The sequence below is a fragment of the Hyaena hyaena genome, unplaced genomic scaffold (genome assembly GCF_003009895.1).
Source record: "Hyaena hyaena isolate Hyena2069 unplaced genomic scaffold, ASM300989v1 scaffold_405, whole genome shotgun sequence".
Taxonomy (NCBI): Eukaryota; Metazoa; Chordata; class Mammalia; order Carnivora; family Hyaenidae; genus Hyaena; species Hyaena hyaena.
This window is the reverse complement of record NW_024081039.1, coordinates 562595-590289: the sequence shown is the minus strand read 5'-3', so window position 1 is coordinate 590289 and position 27695 is coordinate 562595. Positions and strand designations below refer to the sequence as shown.

Below are 27695 nucleotides of genomic sequence, written 5' to 3'. Positions count from 1 at the left end.
CCTTCATTCTCCTAGATTCTGTGCGTCGTATATAAAAACAAAAAATTTAAAAAGCGCATTCCAAAGGGCTCTGTTCTTTAGAAGACACAGAATCTACATTTGCAACTATGTTTAAAACTGAATGTATGCTGTTTAACCAGCAACAGAGTGACGATCACTCATTCCAGGGCCCGGGAGACCACAGAAGGCACGCGGGGATGGCGCCCATCCAGGCCGTCCCACAGCCAGCACGATGCCCGCCATTGCTATCAAGGTCTTTGTCGATATTTGCTAACTAAATAAACTGGGTCAATAGAAGCACAGGGTTGAGACCGAACTCTCTGTTTCACTCTGGATCCAGCCGCGGTGCCGTGAGAAGACCCTAGAACAGCCGGGATGAATCCTCTCAGTGCTCCTGTGGAAGGCTGTGCACAGCACTGGTAGGAGGCGGAGAGAAAAACCTGGGGTAGGGACGTATGGCGTGGTCACTTTTCCATCTGACCTCCCTCAGCAATCCACGTCCGTGGCGGGTCGGGTGGGGCGTGCATGGACAGCGCCGAGGACCGCCTGCCTCTTGCTGCAGGGGACACCTTAACGTCCCTCTCACCACACAGGTTACCAGCTGCGTTTTCAAAATGTAAAGGGACTATGGCTGTGCGCCCGCCATCTGGGCCCAGCCTGCCACAAAGCTAACAGACACTGACACGAGCAAACAGGATTCACTGGAGAAGATAATTTTGGGTCATCTGGAAGCTGGCCAGTGGGACATGGAGGAACAGAGGACAGATACACCTGAATCCTTCCTATCATGCCACAGCCCGCGGAGTCACTAAAAACTGCAGATGGGTCATTTGGGAGGAAGAACATGAGCTCCGTAGTTTGACAATCGTGGACCGCATCATGGCTCTGTGTACTGACTGTGTGGCCTTGGACTCATTTGACCTTGGCCTCAGTTTTCTGGTCTATAAAACGGGTATAATATCTAATTTGTGGGTCGGTCTTGAGGATTATCCACGCAAATTGGTATATAAAGCATATTAAATATGGTCATAATCTGTCAGTGCATTCGCCAATGAGAAACAGAAATATCATCAAAATAAAGCACTTTGAGTGTCCCTGGGTGGCTGAGTGTATGCGAAGGCTGGTGTGCGGGTAGGAGGTGGCGTGGGCTTGCACACACTCTCCATCCTCTCCCAGCGCAGTGCTCACTGCTGACCTGGGACCTCCGAAGCAGCTCTGATTCCCGCTGAGCGCGGGTACTTACTCCCTGCTGGGACCCAGAGGACTGAGGGCTCAGTTTGTGTGGAGGAGGAAGGGACAGAGCCCAGGCCCTGGCGCTGCTGGGCAGGCTCCTGCTGCCACTGCTCCCGGGGCTGGCCTGCGTGCCCGCCCCCCTTCCACAGTGTGACGGCCGCTGCCACACGAGCAGACACACAGACCCTGCGTGCAGCCCGTTGGAGGAGGACCAGGCAGTGGGTGTGAATGGGCGCTCTCGTTTCTCCAACGTCACACGCCACACGGTTTACCATCAGAATCGCTGTTCACTCCACTCATGGAGCTAAACTTGCAGAACGCTGGTGTAGACACTTTGAGGTTACTCCAGGGTAAAATAAGCTAAGACAGATTTTAAGGGCACAACTTACTTTTCCACTTGACTTCTGCAGCTGTAGCTGATCAAACTCCAGAAGTTTCTTCCAATCTTGGCGTTTGACAAAATAGAAGACTTCTTCGTAGGTGAGATCGATGCGGTAGTTGAAATCGCCGCACCAGAACACATAATCGTGAGAGAAAATGTTTCTTCCCTGCCATAAAGAAAACCACGGTCATCCTGGCCCATCTTGCAAAGACGGTGGGAGATGAGGGAAAAATTCACCATGAAGATAATACGCAGATGCAGTTTTTCTTAAAATGTTACTTTAAAAAGTCTCCTAATAGAGCAACTCCTCTTTCATTAATCCTGTACATCTACTGAGGGGCTTTTACACAGCTTATTTTATTTTTTTAAAGTTTATTTTTTGAGGTGGGGGAGGGAGAGAATGCACAGGGGAGGGCAGAGAGCGAGGGAGAGAGAGAATCCCAAGCAGGCTCCTTGCTGTCAGCTGAGAGCCCAACTCGGGGCTCAATCTCATGAACTGTAAGATCATGACCTGAGCTGAAATCAAGAGATCGAGCCACCCAGGTGCCCCTACATGGCTTACTTTGTTTCAAATGACAGTGTTTTTCAGTGGTTTGGAGAAAGCTCAACTCTAACTGGGGGAGCATGACTGCATCCTTCGCTGCGCCTGCCCCAGCTCTGTGATTGGCTGTGCTCCTGCGTTTGTTATGTCTACGCACCCAAAGAAGAATCGCCCCAAACATTAAGAGTTATGACAATCAGGCGTAAGGAAATATGTAAAAATGCTCAGAACGTGCAACTTTGTAAAACGTCATGGATTTCATCCATTTTCATCCTGCAACCCATTCTCTGTCCCAACTCCCGGTCTAGCCCATCCTGAGCCCGAGGTCCACTAGCACAGCTCTGGAGAGCACTGACCCTTGTCCTGTCTCCTGCCATGAATCACCAAAGGCAATGACAGCGGCCATTATGCATCAACCCTACCTCCCATCTACAAGAACTGAGCTGTGTTCTGGGGCACACTGCCCTCATAGCAATCCTGGAAAGCAGGCACTATCGGCTCTCTTTAAGATTAAAAAAAAATTGAAGTTACACCACCTAGTGCATAATAAATGCAGCACTTGACCTCAGATCTGCCTAACTCCAAAATCCGTTTCTGCTATGTCCCCACTCCCTGCAAACCACGACAGGAATCCAGGCAGAGGACTAAAGTGATCACGATCAAATAAGCATGTAGAGCCCGGCTGTCCAAACGAACTTTCTGCAGTGATGGAAACGTTCTCCATCTGCACCATCCAAACCGGGAACAGCAGGCACAAGCAGCCACCGGGTGGCCATCAAATGTGGCCAGTGTAACAAGGAATTTTTGTTTTATTTAGTTTTAATTAATTTACTAAATACCTGCAGGTGTAGGGCATTAACTTATAGGAACCCGCAGTATTTCTGTTGTTGAAAAAAAGGCGGTTGTTATAAGCCCTTTGAATATTTTGAATATGTCCCAAGTTTAATGTTTTGAAATAGCATTTTAAGTGAGAAGGTTTGGACAATTTTTTTAAAAAAACTAAAGAGACACACAGAAAAAACATGCATAATGTCCTACATAAATTAGAAGACTACACATTGTAAATCTCCCAACTCTGTTTCTTTTTTATTTAATTTTTTTTTAAACTTTATTCATTTTTGAGAGACAGAGCATGAACAGGGGAGGGGCAGGGAGAGAGGGAGATGCAGAATCGGAAGCAGACACAGGCTCTGAACTGCCAGCATAGAGCCTGACGTGGGGCTCGAACTCATGCGCCAAGAGATCATGACCTGAGCCGAAGTCGGACACTTAACCAACTGAGCCATCCAGGCGCCCACTCTCCTTTTTTAATTCAAGAAACAAAACTACAGCAAAGATTATAACGCTCATTAATGAAAATGAAAGAGTTTTTGCTTTGAGTGCCTGTGCAGCCCAGTAAACAGGGTGTCAGTTTTAGGGGATCTATCTGGCCTCACATGCAGCAGCTCTGTGACCCAGCCAACCGTGTCACAGACGTCGGCAGAGCATGTGGTGAAGAACTGGCCTCCCCTCACTGCTGGGTAACAGGTGGTTTGCAGCAGGCTGAAGGTGTGCAGGCAATCATCTTTGCACGGGGAGGAGAACATTCCAATCTGAATTTGAATAGAAGATCCGCGGGCTTTGGGATGCAAACCCCTGCCACCACTAGAGGGCAGCATGGTGCATGTTAGCCACAACGTGGAGACCAGGGGGAAGGATCCAGGGCTCCTTGGTGAGGAATTCACAGATTGAAAAAATGGGCGTTTGGGGAGCCTGAGTGGCTCAGTCAGTTGGGCATCCGACTTGACTTCAGCTCAGGTCATGATGTCACAGTTCCGCGCTCACTGCACAGACCCTCCTTGGGATTCTCTCCATCTCTCTGTCCCTTTCCTGTTTTCACATACTGTCTTGCTCTCAAAATAAATAAACAAACATTTTTTAAAAAGTAAAAGTAAAAAACGGGCGCTCTTATTGGAGCTGCAACAGAATGCATGTGTGAAGACCACGGATCTCAAGAAAACCAAGCCTCACACTGGATTCAGATGTTCCTCACCAACTTGGACAAAGCATGGACTGCCAACGAGAAAATCAGAAAACACACAAAGACTCAACGAAAATGCATAAGTGCATAAGGACTTGATGTGGGGCACAGAACAGTCCAGGGCTGGGCGCCCTGGGCTCACCCCTGCTGGGTCATCCCCCCGCCCCCAGAGCCAAGCCCTCAGCGGGTGCACTCCCGATGCCCGGCCTACCCTGGCAGCTCAGAAAAGCAGGCGTGGGGCTGCTCTGCACAGGGAGCTAGCTCCCATGTCACCTCCCGGGCCACCAGCCACCCACAGTGCGTTGCTCACCATCGGGAAACTGAGCTTCTGGGTGATCTCCCTGTAGTCTTCGTTCCTCTCCTTCACCTGGGACTGCCCAGCCGTCAGGTGGCTGCACACGAAGCAGAGGCTGGTGCTGTGGAACTGAAAGCGGATGCCCACGGCGCCCTTGTTCCCCGCCTTCCCTCCCATGCCCGTCTTCACTGTGTCGATCGCCACGTCCCTGCAACACAGAATGCACACGGGCGGCGGCCCCTTAGAGGCTACGAAGGACAAGCATAAACTTGCTTCGCTACAGAGAAGAGCTGGGCGGCAGCATGAGGCTTGTGGCTCGGAATCCGTCTAATCCCATCTTAAGTGGCCAGGCCACGTGGTGCCCGGCGTGGCCATCGCTCCTGACGGCTCTCCTCTCCCTGCCGACGCCTGCCTCCTGGGAGGCCCGGAGGGCCGTCTCCATGGCCCTGTGCCCACAGAAGCACTCATGATGCTGTCGCTTCCATCCCCGCTTTCTGCTTCTATGGCTGCCCCACCCCGCCCTACCCCTGCCCCACCCCTGCAGCCTTCCCGCAAAGCACGGGTGCTGCCACCGGGTAATCCACGCGTGTTAAGAAACAGGAAACATCCAGTTGTTTGTGCCAGGCTGGGTAGGCGGTTTGCACACAGACACCCGCTCACATTCGAGTGCCCGCTTACGAGGCACAGCAGCGAGTGTGCGGGTCCATGGGACGGTAGACTGAGGCACATGGAGGTCTACCCCCGCTCCCTGGGACCAGCACTCAGCACACAGGGCGGCCAAGGAGCACACGAGCTAAACAAGCTAAGGCTGAAGGAGGGGCCGGGGACACTGGGCGGCGCCTGGGAAATCTGGAGTTCCCCGGCACCGGCCTCTCTCGGGGTTCACCTCTAAGCTTTGCCCTGACCTTGCCTTTACTGACTCTTACCTGCTCACTCTGCCATGATCAGCAGCCGGGGACACAGACTTAAAGATTTTCTGAGTGTCACAGAAGGGGATTACGAGCACAGAACACAGTCTTGCTCTCCAAGCTCTGCCGCGGGCAGCCTCCTTGCCTCTAAATACTCAGAGGTGTTCAACTCGGCAACAGGGAAGGTTCGGCCGGGCAGGGGCGGTGAGAAAGATGCGAGGGAATGCCATGGACACGAGCGAGACCAGGGGGCAGTGGGAGGTGAGCAGTCACTGAGGGAAAAGGTGAGTTCCTCCCAAACCTTAAAATACACATGCACACATGCATGTGCGCACACATGTTCACACACATGCATACACATGCATGCACACACACGCACACACTCACACACACACTCTTTCCTAAGAAGAATCCCATTTCCTAATGTTCCCTTCCCGACATTCACAAAGCTGTCACTTTAGGGACATTGCAGTGGGGTAACAGTGGGAGAGGTTTTCTGCCCACACGTCTTATTAAAACTCTTTTAAAAAGAGACAAAAGAGCTGGCATTTCCTGATGGGTTACTTGGCTCTTGGTCAGAGGTTTCCTGTCTAAAACTTCAACAAAAAAATCCCTCTCTCTGCACAAAGCTGAGTTTGGGAGACAACAATCATACTTTCTGAAAGAGCTCAGCTTCCTGACCTGGAAGGTTCCCACTGTGGCTTTTTAATCGCCAGACAATATTCTATTCAGCCCGGTTTTTCCGGGGGTGGGGGGGCGGGTTGCTACATTGATCTAGAATAATGGCAAGTCCCGATTCCTGGTGCAGGAGGGGAGGCGAGGGAGGAAGTCAGAACAAAACACCGAGACCAACAACCCCCTGTCCCCCAGACGTTCATAAACTCAATGTTCTTACCTGATGAATGGGACATGGTATGGACGTACAAAGATATACAGACAGACGCCCACCAGCTGTGCCGAAGTCAAGAGAATGTACCTATGAGAGCGTGAGATGGCTTTCTGGAGCTGCTCACCCCACATCTTCCTGTTGGTGGTACTGGAAAAGAAGAGAAAGAAACGATGCTCTCCCGTCTGCTAGAGATGGGCTCTCCTGCCCACAGACTCCTCCAGCCCTTAGTTCATTCCTTTTACAGAACTGGTGTCATGCTGTCCCCACTGCCGTACCAGTTCCCCGCCTTAACGCCTGCAGTGGACTGTCTGTGTATTTCTGGTTGTGCCATAGACATCACAGCACACGTCTCACCCCACCCCCTCTACCTAAAACCTACATGGCACCTCACTCATAGAGCCTCACAGATCAGGTTTTATTTGTTCAGAAAAGTCCTTGAAATAAAACCAGGAAAGAAAAAGTCCAGTTGGCCTTACAGAAAACGTGAATAGAGTGGTTTTCTTTCCTTCACACCTGGTGGAGGGAACAGAAGTACCGTCTCCCCGCACTTATGCTTCTCACCTTCCCCAGGAAAGGTGAGTCAGCACCCTTCCCGCCTGGCCCTCAGCCCACACCTTCCAGGCGCCCAATGCCAGCTCACAGCATGACTCAGCCTCCACACACGGCTGAGAATACACAGCAACACCACGCCCATCCTTCTATTTCCTTAATTTGCAAGGAGGAACTGGAGGTCCACATCTGTGTGCAGGTAAGGAATGCAATCCCAAGTACCTATACGTCAGGGTCCCGGGTTAGTGGGTGCCGAAGCAGGATGGCCTCAGCACCCCGCTCCTAGCCAGGCACCCAGCTCAGGAAAGCTTCGTGTGAGTTTCAGGGTGCCACCCCGTACCCCTTGTGCCGGACGCTCACCTGGCATTGACGATATTCCCTGCGCTCAGTTCCACCATCTCTTCAAACCCCACGGCAAATATGTCAGCTGGGCTGTCATCCTCTGGGGGGAAAGGCGGAGGTGAAGGAAATCAGACTCGACAAGGCTCATGTTAACAAACTCGCAGGGCACCACGGCTGTCTCTTCTAGGCCAGGTGTGCCACTGCCGGGGTGCACGCGCCCAGAGGACTCAGTGAAGGTCCGGGCAGAGCCCCACCTTCCCTCACGTCCCACTGTGCACACAGCCTTGCCCTGTCTACATCCTGGGCCACGTCACTGACGCCTCCAAACGTCTGCTCCTTTCTCTGCGGAAGAGACAGTAACTACCATCTCACAAGGAGGTTGTGATGCATCTATCAGATGGCACGTGCGAACCTCCCCCCGCCCCCACCGGCAGGTAGTGAGGGCACCATCCTGTCTGTCCCTCTTCCTTCCTGGTGACCAACATGTGCATCAGGCCCAGAGGCACGTGGGGTATCCCTGCCTCATGCTTGTCTGTGTCCCTCAGTACTTTTCACAGAGCTGGTTATGACTCACTGATGATGGTCCATCCAGGGGACTGTCGTCCTGGTGGTTAGGGCACAGAAACCCTGTCCAGCTTGAGGTGGTTACCCTGTGGCCTGGGGACGCTGAGGTCTGCTACGGAAATGCATCTTACAAGGTGCATGGCAAACCAAGGTGCTGCTCCTCCGTTCTCTCTGCGGCCCGTCTTTAAAACCCCCCGCCGCATCTCTCCAGCACCCCCCACCTCCTGCCACTCAGCTCCTGAGCCATCAGTTGGGACTATGGGTCCAAGCGCTGCAGAAAGGGACACTCTGCACTCCCTGACGCCGTCGGAACAGTGAGGCTTGGAAACTTCAAGCTTAACTGGCTTAGAGCTTCTCTTCTTTGTTTAAAGAAAAACTACGCAGTTCCTCTGATCTGCTGGCGACAGGCACCACAGCCCCTCCTCCCTCCTGAACCTGATGAATCTTCCTAGTTAGGGGGCGCTGAGCCCAGCGTCCCAATAAAATGCCCTGCAAAGTGACAACAGCTTGCTGTCCCCACCCACCCTGCAAACGAGAAGAGCCAAAGAGCCTTTCTTTGAAAAGGGGGAGGGACGTTCCCTCTAAGGCTCACGGCAGTAGGGGCCTGCTCCGGTGGGCGTTCTGGACGGTCCCCGCTGACACCAGAATGCCGGACGGGGCACTCCAGCTATCCTGCTAAAGGCAGCAAGCAAGGGGTGGGGGTACCCAACTGTGCACGGGACGGTGGGGGGTGGGCTCCAGGAAACTCTCGGGGCCGCTGTGGAGAATGAGAGGCTCCTACACGTCCACAGAGAACCGGATCGTGGATCTCTTGCGGAATCCAAGAAAGCTCGGAGACGCCAGGCCCCTGCGTCCTTGCTGATGGCAGAGAATCATTTCTTCTCCTTCCCCTGCATTCTGAGGCCACCCAGTGGTACCTTGTGTGATTCAAGACACAAGGTGGGGGGCCAAATTTGGAGTCATTTTGTTCCTAAAAGGCACACAAATTCTTTTGTAACTTAAAGTGGACACGCGTCCACAGGTGGCGGGGAGAAGGCTGGGACACACGTGCTTGGTCACCAGCAACAAGATGCGAGTGCCTGGAGCCACATCCCCCTCCTCACGACAGAAAGGTTCTAACGAGCAAAGCCCAGGAATCTCTGTATGTGAAGAGAGAGACTCCCCACCTTGACAGCCCTTCTCTCGCCGTGGAAGAGAGAAGGCTTCAAATAATTTGCCAGGTGTGTGCTGGAAAGTTAGACCACAGAACTTTCTAAACTTTCTGAGGAGCCAGAACACCAAATACCAACTCTGAGGAGGCGCCGGAGGTGGAAAAGTTCAAACCGAAGTCCCTGTGGCCGCGGCAGCTGCGTGCACTCACCGTGGGAGCCCGCCAGGCCCGAGCACTTGGGGGAGTCCAGCAGCCAGTCGGCCAGCTCGGCCGCCCCGAGGAGGTTGCTCCGGAACTGCTTTCCCCCGTTCACATTCCAGGTCCCCATGGCGACACGGATCCGTTTGAAATGTGTGAATTCCGACTGGCGCTCTGCCATGGCTCTCAGGATCCTGGGGGTCACTGTGAGGAGGCACGAAAGGGCACGTGTGTGCATACCGCACAACCGCACGTGTTCTCCAGATACCCTTGTCAGCCCCTTGCTGGAGACACGGCCGCAGATACGGGCCAAGTGTGTTCCTTGAGAAGACGGTGAGGGGCTAAGGCCACCTAACCAGGACGCTTCCCTACAGCATCTTTTGCAAGTTTATTCATGCATTTTGAGAGAGAAAGGGTGGGGCAGAGGGAGAGGGGAGGAGAGAGAGAGAGAATCCCAAGCAGGCTCCACGCTCATTGTGGAGCCTGACATGGGGCTTGATCTCACGAACCGTGAGATCATGACTTGAGCTGAAACCAAGAGTCAGAAGCTTAACCGACTGAGCTGCCCGGGTGCCCCTTCCCTATGGCATTTTCTTTCTTTTTTTTTTTTTTTTAATGTTTTATTTATTTCTAGGAGAGAGAGAGAGAGACAGCGTGAGCAGGGGAGGGTCAGAGAGAGAGGGAGTCACAGACCGAAACAGGCTCCGGGCCCTGAGCTGGCAGTCAGCACAGAGCCCGATGCGGGGCTCGAACCCACGAACCGCGAGATCATGACCTAAGCGAAAGTCGGACGCTTAACCGACTAAGCCACCCAGGCCCCCCTTCCCTATGGCATTTTCACCACAAAGTCCTGAAAACACAGGACCAGACATTCCTTCTCCACACCCTTTACGCAACCAGAGCCCCACAGGCTGGGGCATCAGACCACAGGAAATGTCAGCCTCAGCATTCCCTCCACGAGCCAGTGAGGACGGAGGCAAGGGGACACTCCAACCTATCACACTTTATTCTCTTTTTAGTGTTTATTTTTTGAGAGAGAGAGAGAGATTGAGCACAGAGGAAGGACAGAGAGAGAAAAGGACAGAGGATCTGAAGTGGGCTCTGGGCTGAGAGCAGACAGCCCAGTGCGGGGCTTGAACCCATGAACTGTGAGATCATGAGCCACCCACATACCCCAGCCTACCACACTGTAAATGCATGTATATTAAACCTGGAATGTCTTGCCCCATTTTTGCTTTTTTCACGTTCCATCCCTCAAGCCTGAGATGTTTTGCTTTACCTTGGACTCAAGCCCTTAAAAAATCATGACTCTGAACCATGCCCATCCCCTGGACACCCATAACAGATTTCATTTTTGAAACAGGTGACTTACTGCAAATTTAAGTCATACCAACCCATCTACTTAATAAGACTCTGCGCTACTCAGACCTTCTCTCAGCGTTGACTGAGCTCACCTCATTTCTAGGTTGACACGAATATCACCTTGGCTATTTGAAGCCCAGTGGGCGTCCCCACAGAAGCATGAATGCAGCAAAGGGCTGAGAAACCATTTTAAACATGGGCAAAGTAATTTTTCGGAAATTTCTAAAACAAAACATAGACATTTTTCTAAGGAAAATTGCTAGGTTCTCCCATTCTTCTCTACTATCTCTATAGCATTTACAGGGTCCAGGGAATAAGACGCCATTAAGATTTCCTTCGGGGGGGGGCAGTTTCTGGAGTGGCTCAGTCAGTTAAGCATCCAACTCTTAATTTCAGCTGAGGTCATGATCTCATGATTTGTGGGTTCAAGCCCCACATTAGGCTCTGTGATGGATAACAGTGCTAAGCCTGCTTGGGATTCTCTCACTAGTCAGATCCTCTCTCTCTGTCCCCCCCTGCTTGCACTCTCTCTCTCTAATAAAATTTTAAAATTATAAAAAAAAAATTCCTAAGAAGCCTCTAGTTCATTCATAGGTAAAGCTAAAAACCAACAACAGCAACAAACCCCTAAAAACCATGAACTGATAGAAACAAACAGACTGGGGGCTGGGAGGGGGGGTGCAGGAGAGAAAGGTGAAGGGGATCTCAAGTCACAGTTATGAAATCAGCAAGCCCTGGGACGTAACGCACAGCTCGGCCACCATAGTTAATGATACTGTGCTGTGCGTTTCACAGTTGCTGAGAGAATAGATCTTAAAGGGTCTCATCATAAGAAAAAAACTTTTTTTTTGTAACTACGTGTGGTGATGGATATTAACTAGATCACTGCGATCATTCCACCACGTATACAAATAGCGAATCCTGCTGCCGTACACGTGAAAGTACTATGATGCTGTATGTCAACTGTAGCTCAACAAATAGAAACCTCTAGCTGTTGATAGAAGCATGACAGAGTTGCCCCTGAGAGCAGGTGCCCACCTCCCTGGACACAACTTCTCCCTCTATCACTTCTACCAGGTCCTGGGGCCATAATGAACAGGAGGCCACCCTCACCCTCACCAGAGACTCCCTGGGACAAATGATACCTGGCAACGGGACCAAGAACCCACCGGAGCAGAGGATGGGTTTCTGGTAGGAATTAGCACTCAAAGAAACTGAGACCTATAGTACACAGACTCGTCCAGCATCTTCTCGACTTTTCCTTTCCTCTTGGCTCAGATATATAGTCCAAACTAAGAAAGTACAGGAGTGGGCTCACTGTATTCACATTTTGTATATCCCTCTGCCTCAGTCATGCCAGAACCAGGTGCCATTCAACTAGGGCCCACGCCTATAACCCAAAGCCCACCAGAATTATTCAAATTGGCCAATTCTAAGCTGTTGACTCTGTCCTGCGTTTCCTGCAGAAATCTCAATAAAGAAACCCCCAATAAACCTCTGTATGATATGCTCTCCATATCTAGGACCTGAGAGTATTATAACTTTTTGAAGCCGAGGTAAAATTGGTATATAAACATCAGTCTCAAGTGTAAAACATTACAATTCTACATCTGAACACACTACAAAATGACCACCACCAGAAGTCAGGTTACCGGCCATCACCATACATTTGACCTCCTTCACCCATTTGCCTATCCCCACCCCCTCTGGTAACCATCAGTCTGCTCTTTGTATCTGTAAGTTTGGTTTTTTGTTTTATTTTAGATTTCACGTGAGTGAAATTACACAGTATCTGTCCTTCCCCATCTGACTTATCTTACTTAGCATAATACCTTCAAGGTCCATCCATGTTGTTTCAAACGTCAAGATTTCATTCCTTTCTGTGGCCGAACAGTATTCCAGAGTGTGTGTGTGTGTGTGTGTGTGTGTGTGTGTGTGTGTGTGTTCATGCGTGCACTCGCACGCATGCACACTACATCTACTTTATCCATCTACTAACAGGCACTGGCTTTTGGCTTGTTCCATTATCTTGGTTATTGTAAATAATGCTGCAATAAACACAGGGGTGCATATATCTTTTTGAATCAATGTTTTTACATTCTTCAGATAAACCCCAGAAGTGGAACATCTAGATCACATGGTAGTTTTATTCTTAGTTTTCTGAAGACTTTCCATAGTGGCTGTACTAATTTGAACTAACTAACTAACATGAACAGCATACAAGGATTTCCTTATCTTTACAATTCCTCCAATACTTGTTGTCTTTTTGATAATAGACAATATAGCCAGTGCCAGGTTATACCTTATTTTGGTTTTGACTTGCATCCCCTAGTAATGAGTGCCGCTGAACATCTGGTTGGTCATATCTATGTCCTCTTTAGAAATACTCTGTCTATTCAGATCCTCTGCCCATTTTATTTCATCAGGTTGTCTGGTTTTGTCGTTGAGTTGTAGAATTTCTTTACATATTTTAGATATTAACCCCTAATCCAACACAGGATTTACAAAAATCTTCTATTCAGTAGGGCTGCCTTTTCATTTTGATGACAATTCTTTTCCCTGTGCAGAAGCTTTTCAGTTTGATGTAATCCCATCTGTTTATTTGTGCTTTTGTTTTAGAGTTAGATCCATATGTGTGTGTGTGTGTGTGTGTGTGTGTGTGTGTGTGTGTGTGTTATGAACACGTATATTACCACCTGTGTTTTCTTCTAGGAATTTTACAAGTACAGGTCTTACATTTTGAGTTGACTTTTGTGTACAGTGTAAGACAGTGGTCTAGTTTCATTCTTTTGCATGTGGCTGTCCAGTTTTCCCAACACCATTTATTGAAGGGACTCTTTCTCCATTGCATGCTCTTGGCTCCTTTGTCATAAATTTCCTATCTGTATATATGTGGGTTTCAGTCTGGGCTTTCAATTCTGTTCCACTGTTCTGTGTGTCCTTTTTTTGTGCCCAAACTATGCTGTTTTACTATAATTTTAGACTTTAGTTTGAAATCAGGAAGCTTGATATCTCCAGCTCTGTTCTTCTTTCTCAAGAAGATTCTTTAGAATTATTTGTTCTAGCTCTGTGAAAAATGCTGCTGGAATTTTGATAGGGATTGCACTGCACCTGTAGATTGCTTTGGGTAGTATGGACATTTTAACAATATGAATTCCTCCAATCTATGAACATAGAATATCTTTGCATTTATTTGCCTCTTTTTCAGTTTTGTTTATTAGTATCTTACAGAGTATAGGTCTTTTACCTCCTTGGTTAAATTTATCCCTAGATATTTTATTCTTTTTGATGCAATTATAAATGGAATTGTTTTCTTAATTGTTCTGTCTGGTAATTTGTTATTAACGTATAAAAACACCACAGATTTCTGTATGTTGATTTTATATCCTGGTACTTCACTAAATTCATTTATTAGTTCTAACAGTTTTCTGGTGGAGTCTTCTGGGTTTTGTATATATAATATGTCATCTGTAAATAGAGACTTTCTAATTTGGGTGCCTTTTCTTCTTGTCTAATTGCTGTGGGTTAGCCTTCTAATACATACTGAATAAAAGTGGCAAGAGCGGGCATCCTTGTTATATTCCTGTTCTCAGAAGGAAAGCTTTCAGCTTTTCACCATCGAGTCTGTGGTTAGCTGTGGGTTTGTTCTACACAACTTTCAGTCCGTTTCGGTAAATTCCCTCCATACCCACATGGTTGAGAGTTCTTATCAGAAATGGATGCTGAATTTTGTCAAATGCGTTTTCTCTATCTATTGAGATGATCAACAGGATTTATATCCTTCATTTTGTTAATGTGGTATTTCAGTTGACCAATTTGTGGCTGTTGAACCATCCCTGCATTACTGGAATAAATCTCTTTTGATCATGGTAAATTGCCCTTTTGATGTGTTGTTGAATTCACTTTGTTGATATTTTATTGCAAATTTTTACATCAGTGTTCATCAGTGATACTGGCCTGCAATTGTTTGTGTGTGCGCGCGTGCGTGTGTGTACACACGCACATGGCATCCTTGTCTGGTTTTGGTATCAGGGTAATGATGGCCTCATAAAAGCAGTTTGGAAGAATTCCCCCCTTTTCAATTTTTTGGAAGAGTGGAAAAGGACAGGTATTAAATCTTATCTTGAATGTTCCGTAGAATTCACCAGTGATGCCTTCGGGTCACGGACTTATGTTTGTTGGAAGGGTTTTTTGTTTGTTTGTTTTTAATTTTCAGCCACTCTATTTTGTTTTTGAAAATCTCTATGCCCAACATGGGGCCCAAACTCACAACCCAGAGATCAAGATTTGCATGTTCTACCAACTGAGCCAGCCAGGAGCTGCTGCTGGGAGGCTTTTGATTATTGATCCAATCTCCTTACTAGCAATCAGTCTATTTGGATTTTGTATTTCCTCATGATTCAGTCTTGGAAGAAGGGCATTTATCCATATCTTCTAGGCTGTCTGACGGCACAGAATCTTTTGCAATAGTCTCCTATGATCCTTTGTATTTCTGTGGTGTCCGCTGTAATTCTTCCTCTTTTGTTTCCAATTAGCAACTTTTTTCTTTGTTGGTCTAAGCTAAAAATGCATCAATTTTGTTTTATCTTTTCAAAGAATGAACTCTTAGTTTTATAAATCTTTTCTACTGTTTTTAAATCTCTTATTTCACTTATTTCCACTCTTTAATTATTTCCTTCCTCCTACTGACTTTGGGCTTCATTTCTTCTTCCTTTTCTAGTTCCTTCAGTTATAAAGATAGTTTGAGATTTCTCTTGTTTCCTGAGGTAGGCCTGTGTTGCTATGATCTTTCCTCATAGAAGTGCTTTTGCTGCATCTCAAAGATTTTGATATGTTGTTTTTTGTTTTGTTTTGGTCTCTAGGTATCTTTTGATTTCTTTGCTGACCCATCATTGGTTTTTCAGTAGCATGTTGTTTAATCTTCACATTTTTGTGTTTTTTTCCCCCAGTTTTCTTGTAATTGAGTTCTAGTTTCATACCATTGTGGTCAGAGAAAATGCTTGATATGATTCCTATCTTCTTGAATTTATTAAGACTTGTTTTCTGGCCTAACATATGATGCATCCTGAAGAATGTTCCATCTGTACTTGAGAAGAATGTGTTTTCTGTTGCCTTGGGGTGGAATATTCTGTTTATGCCTGTTAAGTCCATCTGTCTAACGTGTTAAGGCCATTATCTTGTTATTCATTTTCTGTCTGGATGATTTACCCACTGATGTAAATGGGGTATTAAAGTCCCTTGTTATTTTTGTATTGTTGTCAACGTCTCCCTTTAGGTCTGTTATATTTACATATCTTAGTGCTTTTGTTTGGAGTATATATATTTATACCTGTTGTATCTTGTTTAACAGACCTCTTTATCATTAGTTAATACCTTTCTTTGTCTATTATTAGTCTTTTTTTGAAAGAGTCTCTCTTTTCTGCTAGGAGTATAGCTACACCAGCTTTCTTTTTGTTCTCATTTGCATAAAACATCTTTCTCCATCATTTCATTCTCGGTCTATCAGTTGTTTCTTCTGAAGAATAAACTTTGTTTTTTCCCGAGCCTCCTCTTGTGGCTGCACACGACTGACCATCTCAGAAGATATAAATCACAGCTGTAAGCTGCTCAGGCTGAAGCCATGGGCCAGAAGTGCAGGCCAAGGAAGCTCAGCTCAGCGGAGCACCTGCTACCTGCCGCTTGGGATCGCACAGGGAGGAGTGGGAAGGGCTGGCCAGCACCACCCTGGCCCCCCACCACCAACACACACATACTCCCTCTGTGCGGCAGGGTAGCTGGACACCTCCATATGGCAAAATGGGAGCCCCTTACCCAGCAGGGCCGTGTTGTCCAGGAGCACCCTTCCTTTGTCTGCAGACTCCTCCGTGTAGACATCCCCCACCAGCAGCAGCTTGATGGCCTCCTGCTTCACCCCTTCGAAGAAGTTGGACTGGATAGTGCGAGATACGGACCGGGCCCCATCCTTCAGCTTCCCCACCTGCCGTGAGCCAAGCCACAGGCTGTGAGAGGGAGCCGCGCCGGCCCTCCCTCGCCCACTGTGGTCTGCCCCTACCTTGGCTTTCCCTTCCAGGGCCCGGCTGCCCGTGAACATCTTGCTCAGGCTGTGCCCATTCAGAGACCACATGGCTTTGAAGGACTCCACGAAGCGGTCAGCAATGGGCTTTGAATTCAGCCCTAGGCTCTCGAGCTGCAGATGAAGGACCTGGATAAGAAGTAAGAGACAGATGTCGCCGTCTGCTCACCTGGAAGCTCCCAGCCCCACCGCTGCCTCGTGTGAATGTCACCAGGCATCGTCCCCATGAGTTCCTCATGTGGCAGATTGTGGATCACCCTATGCCCCTCCAGAGAATGAGGAATGCTTGTGGCAAAGAACAACTTCCCAGCACAACTCACCCCAACTTTATCCAACTTTGTCTTCAGCATTCCACCAGCCCTCCTCTGGCCCCCTGACTCCTGACCTCCTCCCCAAACCCCACCCCTGACCGGCAGAGGGGTGGAGAGCAAGCAAGTGACTCCACCCCTCCTCCCAGCAGTGAGCCAGGAGACGTCACCTAGGCACTGGGCCAGTGGGCCACGAGGCAGACTCCGGTCTCCCTCCTAGGCTTCAGATCCAGCCTCAGCCAGCCTCACGCTGCCCTTGCCAAACCGTATATTCACACTAATCATGACTCAGAACTACTGTTTCTCAAGGTGGCACCCGGCACCTCTGCGCCACCGCCTCTGGGATGCGTTCCAAAAAGTGTGCCTCTACGTGGGGCAAGGGCATAGTGTGGTACAGGCAAGCCAGCCACACAGGAACAGCTCTCTCGGGTGCCTGCCACGTCTCCGCCCACCTCCTCAGTTAGAAAGTTAGCCCAGTGCTGTTGCCCTCATCTTGCCGATGGAAGGCAGGGGACGTGACCCGAGTGGCCCAAGGGGCTTCGCGATGCAGGGACAGACCTCGAGTGCAATAAAGCTCTGCACGGTGTTTGTTCGGTCCAGACAATCAAGACAGTTCATCCGCAAAGTGCCTTTCTGAAGACTTAGGAAAACAAGAAAGGCAAATGGTTACAAGTTGAGGTCGGAGGAACGATGGTCATACAACAATGGCCTAGGTTGACTGTAGACTCCCAAACGGAATGGTACCCAGAGTCACCTAACAGAGTAGCCCCCCAGAATCCCCAGCAGACACCAAGGGACCCCAGCACGGCTGGAGTGGCACGCATCCTCTCGGCAGCCTGCACACCTGGTCGTTATAAAATACACCAGGTCTTGTTATTTGCCATAGTTACATTCCAGAAAGTAGCCATGAACAATTTGTGAACTGAACCATTAGCAGATTAGCAAGAGGAACCTCCCAGGGGTGAGGTTCCCGCGAGTCTCTGCTCACACATTTTCATCAGCAATTGAGATGTAACCTTGTTTTATGTGTATTTCTGTATAAAGGCACCTTAGTATAGACTGTCGATTCATTAACACTGAGCTCGCAGCCACCAGCACTGTAACCGACCCAAACAAAGCTTCTCCATGACACGCTTTTTCCCCATTCGGCACGTCACACAGCCTTCCTATGCCTGGAAACTCCGGATGGCCCTCAGCACCATGTCTGGGGCCATTTAAAACAGTGAAATCACCAATAAAATGAGTAAAAACGTGACCACGTGGCACCAAGTGGATCACAAAAAGACACTTGCTAGTAGAAGCACTGAAACAGAAGGGAGACTTGCTCCCCAAGTGACTCCAATTCTTCGCGGTTCTGAGCAGGTCTGTGACGACCAGGACAGGGCCAGAGGATGGATTTTGGGGGTTACAAATAAGTTTTCGTGAGTAGAGGGGCCTGGGTGGCTCAGTGGTTAAGCGTCCGACTTCTGGTCAGGTCATGATCTCGCAGTTCGTGAGTTCAAGCCCCACGTCGTGCTCTCTGCTGACAGCTCAGAGCCTGGAGCCTCCTTCGGATTCTGTGTCTCCCTCTCTCTCTGCCCCTCCCCTGCTTGTGCTCTGTCTCTCAAAAAATGAATAAATGTTTTAAAAAATGTTTAAAATTTTAGTGCGTGGACAAATCTGCAAATACAAGGTCTTTGAATAACGAGGACGGACCGCATTGTGACTTGAGGAAAGCAGGCTTCCTTTTCCTGCTCAGCCCACACCCCAGTGTCCTCAGCCAATGGGGCGCACACCAGCTGTCCCTCTCACTCACATGGGCTTTCATCAGTTTGGATGATAAGTTCTTTTTCTTTTTAATGTTTATTCGGGAGGGGTAGAGAGAGGGGGAACGAGAGAATCCCAAGCAGTCTCTGTGCTATCAGCATAGAGCCCAATATGGGACTCAAACTCACGAACCAGGAGATCATGAGCTGAGCTGAAATCAAGAATGGGATGCTCAACCGACTGAACCACCCAGGCGCCCCTGGACAGTAAGTTCTATGGTCACCATAACTCCACGTTTTAACCTAGTCCTTTTATGAATAATTTATTTTGCCAGAAAACCGTGCTTTACCATCTTACAAACTTCAAGACCATGTTCTGATGGTGGGAAGGAGGAGGCTGGAACCTAGGACCCCACACATCCCTGAGTCTGTGCTCCAGGAAACTGCAAGGGCAGCAGAGTGGCAAGGGGGGCGCCCAGCCCCGGAGCCCCCCCCTCCACCCCCCGCTAGTCACCAGGCAGGAGCATGAAGACGCAGGTGGAGACTCACCGTGGACTTACATTCTCGCCCTTGGTGAACACATCAAAGTCATCCCAGTGGAGCTTCAGCTGGGGCCTCAGCAGGTTCTCCAACTTCTCTAGCTTCCCGCCTTTGGCAAGTTGATGGAAGTCAAAGTTTATCATAGGCGTGTCGCCGGCGTGGCAAGAAGCCCAGAGCAACTTCTGAAAGAGGAAAGGGGGAGGGTGTCAGCGCAAAGAGGGGAAGGGCGCAGCGTGGAGCCCGTGGGGCCGCCCAAGGCACTCACTCGGGCACGCGGGTCAGCCTTAAGGCATATGGCGGCCCAAGCCGTCTACTGGCCCAGATCCCGAGGGAAGAGCAAAGACCCGGAGGACCATACGGCAGAGAGCATCTTGCCTGCAGAGGGGCAGAAGGCCCACCCCGGGCAAAGCGCAGCCAGAGGCGGTCGGGCTTCCCGGGGCAGCTCACAGCCCCGTACGGACATCACCCTCCCGCTGATGATGGAAGGACCAGTCTGCTCTGCGGGCACCCAAGCCCCCGGGCCGTCAGGGAAGGGCTGGCCCAGCAGGCTGTGGAGCTCATAATCCAGCTCCCTGTTGCCATGGTAACCAGTCCCATCCTGACAAGCGCAAGCCTCAGGTGGGTGGGCTCAGAGGTGTCTGATTCTCCCATCAAGGGCCTCTGGGTCCCTGTGAGGGGAGGTGCCAGGACACAGCCCAGCGAAACTGCAGGGTGGGGGTGATGGGCGGTCAGGGCCAGCGGGCCCAGGCTGGCACACGGCCTGGAGGGGACGCGGGGCCAGAGACCCACAGCAGGTGGGCTCCGGCAGCTCCGCGCTCCCGACAGAGGCCTCCCTTCCACACGAGGAACCTTCCCCGCAACTCCCTAGCTCTCTCAAGAGCCCGCTGGTGGAAGATGAACGGGGGCCTCGTCAGGGCTCCTGGTCCCTGGCCTGTCCCACCCCGGGCCCTCCTGCGTCGCTTCAGGTCAGACTTGTCCAGAGAGTCTAATGACCCTGAAAGACTAGACGGACTTCGAGGCTTGCGGTCCCTCCAACTCAAAGTGCCCACCCACTGTGAGCCAGAGGCCGATCAGCGCCTGGCTCTGGGCATCAGGAACGTCTCACTGCGGAAAAGAAGTCCGCGGAGCTGACTAGCGTACCTCTAGCGACTTTACATCTTGGGGCGAGCACCTTGTCCCGCTGTGGCCTGAGGACGGCAGGTTACAAGCTGGCAGCCGGTGCAAGGGCCTCGGGGCCTCGGGAGCCACAGCTCTATGTGACACCAGCCGGTGCCGGTCACCTCCAGGTGGCATCCACCTCCTCCCGGGCCACTGGACCACGGCTGCCTCCCGCCCCACTAGTGACAGAGGAGCCTGTCAGCAGGGGAGGGGACAGTGCCACCAGCTGCTGGGGACTGCTAAGGATGTCCTCTCCCCACAGCTCATTACATAAAGAGAAAAGAGATCCTTGGGTTTTCTACTGATCCCTTAAAGTAAGCTGTCACCGTTGCTGCCAGGATGGTGGGGGGTGGGGGGGAGGCTACTCGGGGAGCGTGTTGCCAACGGCAACACACCAAACAGGAAAAGCAGGTCTGGCCAAGTGGAACTGGCCATCAGAAAGTCTGCTCTGAGCATATGGCTTTTCCAAGCACCCACTGGGTTCAGCAACTAAGGGCCAGAGGTCAGGGGTCAGGAAGGCAGCAAACACCGCCTTCCTTCCGTGAGGTTTCCCAGGAGGAGAGGTCCGATTTCACTCTCCCCGCATGCAGCTTCCTTGACCTTGGAACAACCAGAGGGCTTCTCTCTGTTAAATGGGGGACATGGGCCCTGGGACAGGGGCGTGGAGCTCATTCTGGAACTTTTCACGTATTAGACTCTGGGAACAAGGAGGCCTCTCTTTCCTTCCCTGCGTAGGCCCCTCCCCCGCCACCAGTCCCAAAAGTGCCCAGACAGCCTCAGGGAGCCCGTGGGGAGCCAGGCAAAGGAAGCCGCTTTCAGGTGCGGCCCAGACAGGGATGGAAGACTTGAAGGCTGAAGTTAGCAGCAGGAAATCATGTATGATTCTCCACTTTAAAGTGAGCAGGAGCCCTGCACAGCATTACACCCCGAGCTCCGCGGGCATCTGGGTGAGCTCGCCAGGGGGCGCTGGCCAGCAGCAAGCACTGAAGGGGGAGCTCAGGCGCCCTGAGCAGTCGGGGATTGCGGGCGAAGCCCAAACGAGCGCGGGTGTATGTGTGTCCAAGAAAGCCAAGCAAAGGGCTGGCTCAGCTATGCAGAACCCTCCGAGCCCCAGGGCGAGTCTGGGGGAAATGCAGCTGGAGGAGGGAGAGGCTGTGTTTTGACTTTGAGCAAATTCTCTAACCATCAGTTCACAAACGTTAAATTTCATACATCAGGAGCCCAAATCGCCGAAGGATGCGGAGCTGGTGGGAGAAAACTCCCCAGACACGGTGAGGAGCCTTGCCTCTGGGCAGGGGCCCCTCATCTCCCTCACCCCACACCCCCGGGGCGTTTACCTTGAAGGCTCGGTTGAGCACCTCCTCTCCGCCTCTGCTCCCCAGCAGGTTCACGACCACTTGCTTCCCATACTGCTCCTTCAGAAGCACCATGTGCCTGCAATGGAACAGGGCGGCACCATGAGTTGCGGCACCAGGACACAAACCGACAGCTCTGCCCTCGAGGGGAGAGGGGACAGGAGCGACCTGTGTGGCACCAGTGGTCCAGGCTGAGCTGTTCTCTATGTGCATGAAAGGCTCAGGCCGAGAAGAACTCACAGCATATCAGACTTCTCAACAAGCAGAACACGAGACAAAGGAGATGCCGGACTTTCTGTAAAGTTCCATCATTAGATCTAGAACAGCTAAGAGAGCTTCATACAGGCAACATGCGCGTCTGTGAAATGAATCTCTAATGTCACTTGGTACCTTCCTAATGTCACTTGGTACCTAATCTAGAAAAGCTGGTGTGGGGGGCTATTAACCTCAGTGTCTAACGTTTAACTAAGTGCTATATTTCATCACGTTTAACCCAAACAAGAAGGCACAGTAAAATTTTAAGCTTTAGGAAAATATTCATAGATCAGGGACTTTTAAAAATACAAATGTTGAAATATTCAGGAGAGATGAATATTTATCTTTTATTACTAGCTTTTGAAAAGTTAACTCTATAATCTTAATCATGGTAGGAATGCTTAAGTATAATTTAAAAAACACGGGGAAGACAATGCAACAAGCAGATGTAAACTGTATTTTCTTCATGCCATCTTTACGCCTAAATATGGAAAAAAGGCTAGAAGATGGCACACCACACACTGGTAAAAACGGTGGAATTTTACGTGACTTAAAATTCTTTTTCTTCTTTATACACTCTTGAGTTTTCCAAATTTCTAGGGTGACAGGTTTCTTTTATAAACCCATCTTATATGGGTTTATAAAAAAAATGGGTTTTATAAACCCATTTTAAGTTAATTAGCACGAAAGAGCCAAGTTTAGCCCAATAAAGGAAAAGAAAATTCTCCCTTGCCAACTTTGAGGGATTAGCAGAGTATAGGTGGATATGGATCCTGAACGGGGCACTGTGAATGCAGGTCGTCTGCTGACTAGCTGAGGATGAGCTCCTGGCTCCACGTGGAGGAATTCTCTAGTGATGCCCCTGGCAGCCTGCCCTCCCTGCGGCCCCCCATCCCCTGTCCCAGGAAGAGGTGCAGCTCATTGGATCGGCGCAGTCAGGGCCGCTGCACAAGCCCATGCTCTGTCCCCAGGAGCAGCCCCGGTGAAGGTCCCAGAAGAAACGGAAGGCACGTGGCTCAGCCCCTCCGGGCTCTCCTGGGTCCGCGGGCCTGGGGAAGCCGCGTCCTGGCCAGAGGTCAGCCACGCGGAGCCAAAGGGGAGGAGGCTCCGCGCTGGGGGGCAAATCTGAGCTGCCCAGCTCTGCCGGCCACCGAGTGGGCACCGTGATTCAAGGCTGAAGTGCGAGGAAGCCCGCCGTGGCCACGTGTGCAAGCTGCCTCCCACAGCGCGGCCCGTCAGACGCCAGGTGCCGTGTGACACCCCCCGCCCCCCCTGCCAGCTCCTGCACCTGCGTCACAACGGACTCCAAACCCAGAGCTGGGAGAGCAACAGGGTGGGTCATCACTCATGTCCGCAGCCCAAGCACCACCGATTAATTCACTCGTCCCCTCTGAGCGAGTCCTCTGTACCAGAAAGCTAAGCCTCCGTCACAAAAAAAATGTTTTAAGCACTAAAAGGACAAAGAAAAGTGACAAGCACAGCGCCTGGTACACAGGAGTTGGGTTTTCTTTCCTTCCTTTTCATGTTGAAGGTGGTAATACGCCGATCGGTGATAAGCTAAGACTCACCTCAGGGCTGGGGGTGGGGGGGTGGGAGCCCACACTGAGGCCAGTAAGAGACTCCGCCTGGCCTCCCTGCTCTGCACACCCAGGGCCCTACCCCTGCATGCCCATCTCACTGTTGCGCGGAGCTCCGCGGAAAACCTGGGGTTGGGGGTTGGGAAATTAGAAGTCACGTTGGGTTCTGTTTGACAGCGTCTTTCTCACACCGAGGGCAGAGGTGAGGGGCCAGCAGGGAAACACAGCCTGGTGTCCACCCTGCGACTGCAGATGTGGGCGGCTCGGAGCACAGAGGGGGAGGAAGGAGCAGGGGTCCAGCGTCCCCACCGGGGAGACCCAGGCACCGCCCCGGTGAAGGGGCTAATGCTTCCATCCAAACTCTACCAGCAGACAAGACCCTCCTCAGGCCCGCACAGCCAGAGGGGCCCCTTCCCTCCCACAGACGGCAGGTGGGCAAGAGGCAACCGTGAAGAACCTACCGGATGCACGGCACTGGCCACAGGTGTTCTGGGGGCTGAAACCACCCAGGGAACGGGGTTTGTGTGGGGGCAGGTGGGCGCGTAAGGGACTTACTCTGGACCAAGCACATCGAAGAACAGAGAAACTCTTAAGAGCTCCCAGATGTGTCAGGGGGCACCTCCAGGGACCCCCAGCTCAGCTCCTCAGGGGGACCCCCGGCACCCACCACGGTGGATCTGCTAGAGAATCGGGTGCCTGCGCTCCCACGCGTGACTGAAATGAGTGCATCGTGGCAGCACCCAGTGAGAGGCCAGGCAGCTCCTGCCCCGTGAGTGCACGTGGTCTCGGCTGCCTCCGGCCAGAAAGCTTTAGGAACAAAGCGCAGTGAGCCACATTTTCAGTGGTCAAAGGGCCTACAGTCCTTTTTTTTTTTTTTTTAAATGTTTATTTTTGACAGAGACAGAGAGAGGCAGAGCGTGAGCAGGGGAGGGGCAGAGAGAGAGGGAGACACAGAACCCGAAGCAGGCTCCAGGCTCCGAGCTGTCAGCACAGAACCTAACGCGGGGCTCGAACTCAAGAACCACGAGATCACAACCTGAGCCGAAGTCTGACACAACCGACTGAGCCACCCAGGCGCCCCAAAGGGCTTACAGTCTTGAAGGGGCTCCTTGAGAAAAAAGGGTGCTTATCCCCCTGGGTGCACACACCACATGCTAGCAAGAATTAACAATGCTGAAGTGGGTGTAAATGTTCTAAAATATATACATAGTTTTTAAAAGCCCATAAACACAAGGCTTTTGAAACAAGCCCAGCGAGCAGGTGTCTTCCTTTCTACTTACTTATGGTCAGCTCGGGGGCAAGGACATTTTCCACTATGTTTTCTGTTTCCTGAGAAAATGGAATGCAGATCAGGGTCTCCATGCACACAGTGCACAGGACACGTTAAGAGTGGTCTGAACGCAGGCAACAGCATCCGCATCAGCAGACTTCACGTGTCCTCAGAGGGAAAGGTCACTGGTTGTTAACGTGTGCACCGGGGGTCACGGCCGAGCTGCTGTTACCCATCTGTGGAAAGCAGCAAGTGTGCACGTGGACTGAAGGTCCAGATCGAGATTCAGGCAGAACGACTGAAACGTTTTAAAAAAATCACTCCTGGCATTTTTATGACATTCACTAATTTTTTAAATTAGTATTTAGATCAAAATCACCAATATTTTTAGAAGCGATGGACCACGTCAAATACAAGTTACTGTTTAGGTTAGCGACGGCTGTTCTTAAGCAAGTTGTGTGACAGTGAATGTGTAAGGGTCCAGCCTGTGGTTTAGAAAACGAACTCTAGGGGCGCCTGGATGGCTCAGCTGGTTAAGCATCTGACTCTTGATTTCAGCTCAGGTCGTGATCTTGTGGTTTGTGAGTTCGAGGTTGGCACTCTGTCTCCCTCTCTCTGCCCCTCCCCTGCTTGTGCTTTCTCTCTCTCTCAAAAATAAACATTAAAAAAAAAAAGAAGAAGAAAATGAAATCTCATCTGCCCAATGTTCTTCTAGAATGCTATGTAAAAACTAATAGTGAAATCTTTAGTAGTGGGAATTGGAAGTTAGAATACTTTTTAACTTCTCACTTTATACCTTTCTATACTACCGTTTGTTTAAGTCTTGAAATATATCACTTTTAAAAGAAAACCAAGCAGCTACAAATATCCTATAGATTATCCCTTGTTAACTAGGACAAAGGAATAAAGCTTCATTAAGAAGGAACTGGTAAGATAAAATAACTGCCAAGTGTAACCTCAGTAGTAATGAACTTTCAGGGAAACCTGAGAGCCACTAAATATCGCATTTTGAAAACCCCCTTCTTGTACAAAGAACCAAAGTGAAAGGCAGATGCAGGCCGGGGTTTGGGGCAGGCCCCTCCCCCTGCACGCTGTCCCTCGGGCCGCTGTCTGATGGGAGGCAAGACTCCCAAGGATGGTCCCAGACAATCCTACCTGTCGAAAGCAGGGGCGTTGGCTTCCAGGCCTCTGTTGAGTCTCAGATGATGAGAGCCAACCTAAAACAAAGAGAAATAATACTAGCGGTTCCTCCTCTTCCACGAACCCAGGGAATGATGGTCCTCCCACGGCCCCTCCCGGCCAGCCAGGCTGCACGTGGCAGCCTCTCGCCCCCTCCGTGACCTATTCACAGATCAGGAAGGCCGGCCCCGAACTCAGGTCTCAAAGCCCAAGCCCGGCTGTACATGCTGCAGCCTGGTCCTAATGCAGCATGGACCGCGCCGGTTGGAGTTCTTTTTTAACAGTTTATTGTCAAGTTGGTTTCCATATTAACCTAGTGCTCATCCCCACAAGTGCCCTCCTCCATGCCCATCACCCCCCATGTTCTCCCCCCACCCCCATCTGCCCAGCATTCAGGAGTCTCTCATGGTTTGCCTCCCTCCCTCTCCCCCACTATTTCCCCCCTTCTTCTCCCCCATGGTCCTCCATTAAGTTCCTCCTAATCCTCCTATACGTGCAAACATATGGTATGTGTCCTTCTCTGCCTGACTTATTTCGCTCAGCATAACACCCTCAAGGTCCATCCGTGTTGCTACACATGGCCAGATTTCATTCTTTCTCATTGCCATGCAGTATTCCATGGTATAGATAAACCACATCTTCTTGATCCATTCCTCAGGTGATGGGCACTTAGGCTCTTTCCGTGATTTGGCGATTGATGAGAGAGCTGCTATGAACATTGGGGTACTTGTGCCCCTGTGCATCAGCACTCCTGTGTCCCTTGGGTAAATTCCCAGCAGTGCTATTGCTCTGGAAAACAGTGTGGAGGGTCCTCAAAAAATTAACACTAGAACTCCCCTAGCTGGAGTTCTTCCAAAGGCAGAAGAGAAACTTCAGGGTCAGCCCATGAGGCCCATGTCAGACCTGCAGAGCAGAGGTGAGGCTAAGCCAATCAGGGAGCAAGAAACCACTTCTCAGCCTCTTCTGCAACTCCGGGGACCCTGACCTCCCTCCCCAAAACCTGAGTTATGGCTACCTGCAAACTAATTTGCCTTATTATTTAGAATTACCTATTTAAAATAAAAAGTTTAAAAAACAAATTTAAACCTACATATTGTTATGGGGCGCTTGGGGGGTCAGCTGGTTGAGCATCTGACTCTTGGTTTCGGGTCAGGTCATGATCTCATGGTCCATGGGTTCCAGATGGGTGTTGGGCTCTGTGCTAGCAGTGCGTATGGAGTCTGCTTCGGATTCTCTCTCTCTTTCTCTGCCCCTCCTCCACTCATGCTCATTCTCTCTCTCTCTCTCTCTCTCTCAAAATGAATAAAACCAACTACATATTGTTACTGGAGGCAGATTGGAAGGCTCTCTCTGGACCAATCTGGGACAATTTGATCACTGAACTAGAAAGGACAGTAATGGATTATAATCTGATAATAAAACAGGAATTCATGAATCTACACAGATGAGAGCCAGCTGGCTGGCTGGCTGAGTGAGTGGACAGAGAGGTGGGCAGGTGGATAGGGGAGAAGGGAGGGCTTTTCCTTATAGGTGAACACCAACGGATAAATGCGGAGAGAGTGGTGGGGGAAGAAAAATCACCATTTTACAGCCACCATAGTAAAGGATGGTTCAGCAAAAGGCACCTGCTGATCATAAATGTTAAGGGAGAGGCTGATGAGGAAGAGGGTGCTTGCACGGTCTCAGAATCTCTCCTGGATGCTTGTCAGTGGAAAAGGAAGACACGTTAAGTGAAGAAACAGAGTAGCACCGTGCCTGAGTGACCAAAATTAACATCACTAATGAGGGGGCATGTGGACACC

At 50.4% G+C, this 27695-nt stretch overlaps 1 protein-coding gene across 2 annotated transcripts in view; it reads right to left on the bottom strand.

Moving 5' to 3' along the window:
• The window catches only part of SYNJ2 (synaptojanin 2), a 103632-nt gene that overhangs the window by 19080 nt on the left and 56857 nt on the right, over positions 1-27695 (bottom strand). For both annotated transcript variants that reach the window (XM_039252082.1, XM_039252083.1), the window contains exons 6-16: positions 25870-25931; positions 21595-21691; positions 19109-19281; positions 17373-17454; positions 16486-16635; positions 16245-16410; positions 9084-9275; positions 7178-7259; positions 6275-6415; positions 4487-4679; positions 1623-1781 (exon numbers count right to left, since the gene is read on the bottom strand). In XM_039252082.1, the coding sequence (XP_039108013.1) occupies positions 1623-1781; positions 4487-4679; positions 6275-6415; positions 7178-7259; positions 9084-9275; positions 16245-16410; positions 16486-16635; positions 17373-17454; positions 19109-19281; positions 21595-21691; positions 25870-25931 (1497 nt within the window). The remainder of the gene's footprint in view (positions 1-1622; positions 1782-4486; positions 4680-6274; positions 6416-7177; positions 7260-9083; positions 9276-16244; positions 16411-16485; positions 16636-17372; positions 17455-19108; positions 19282-21594; positions 21692-25869; positions 25932-27695) is intronic.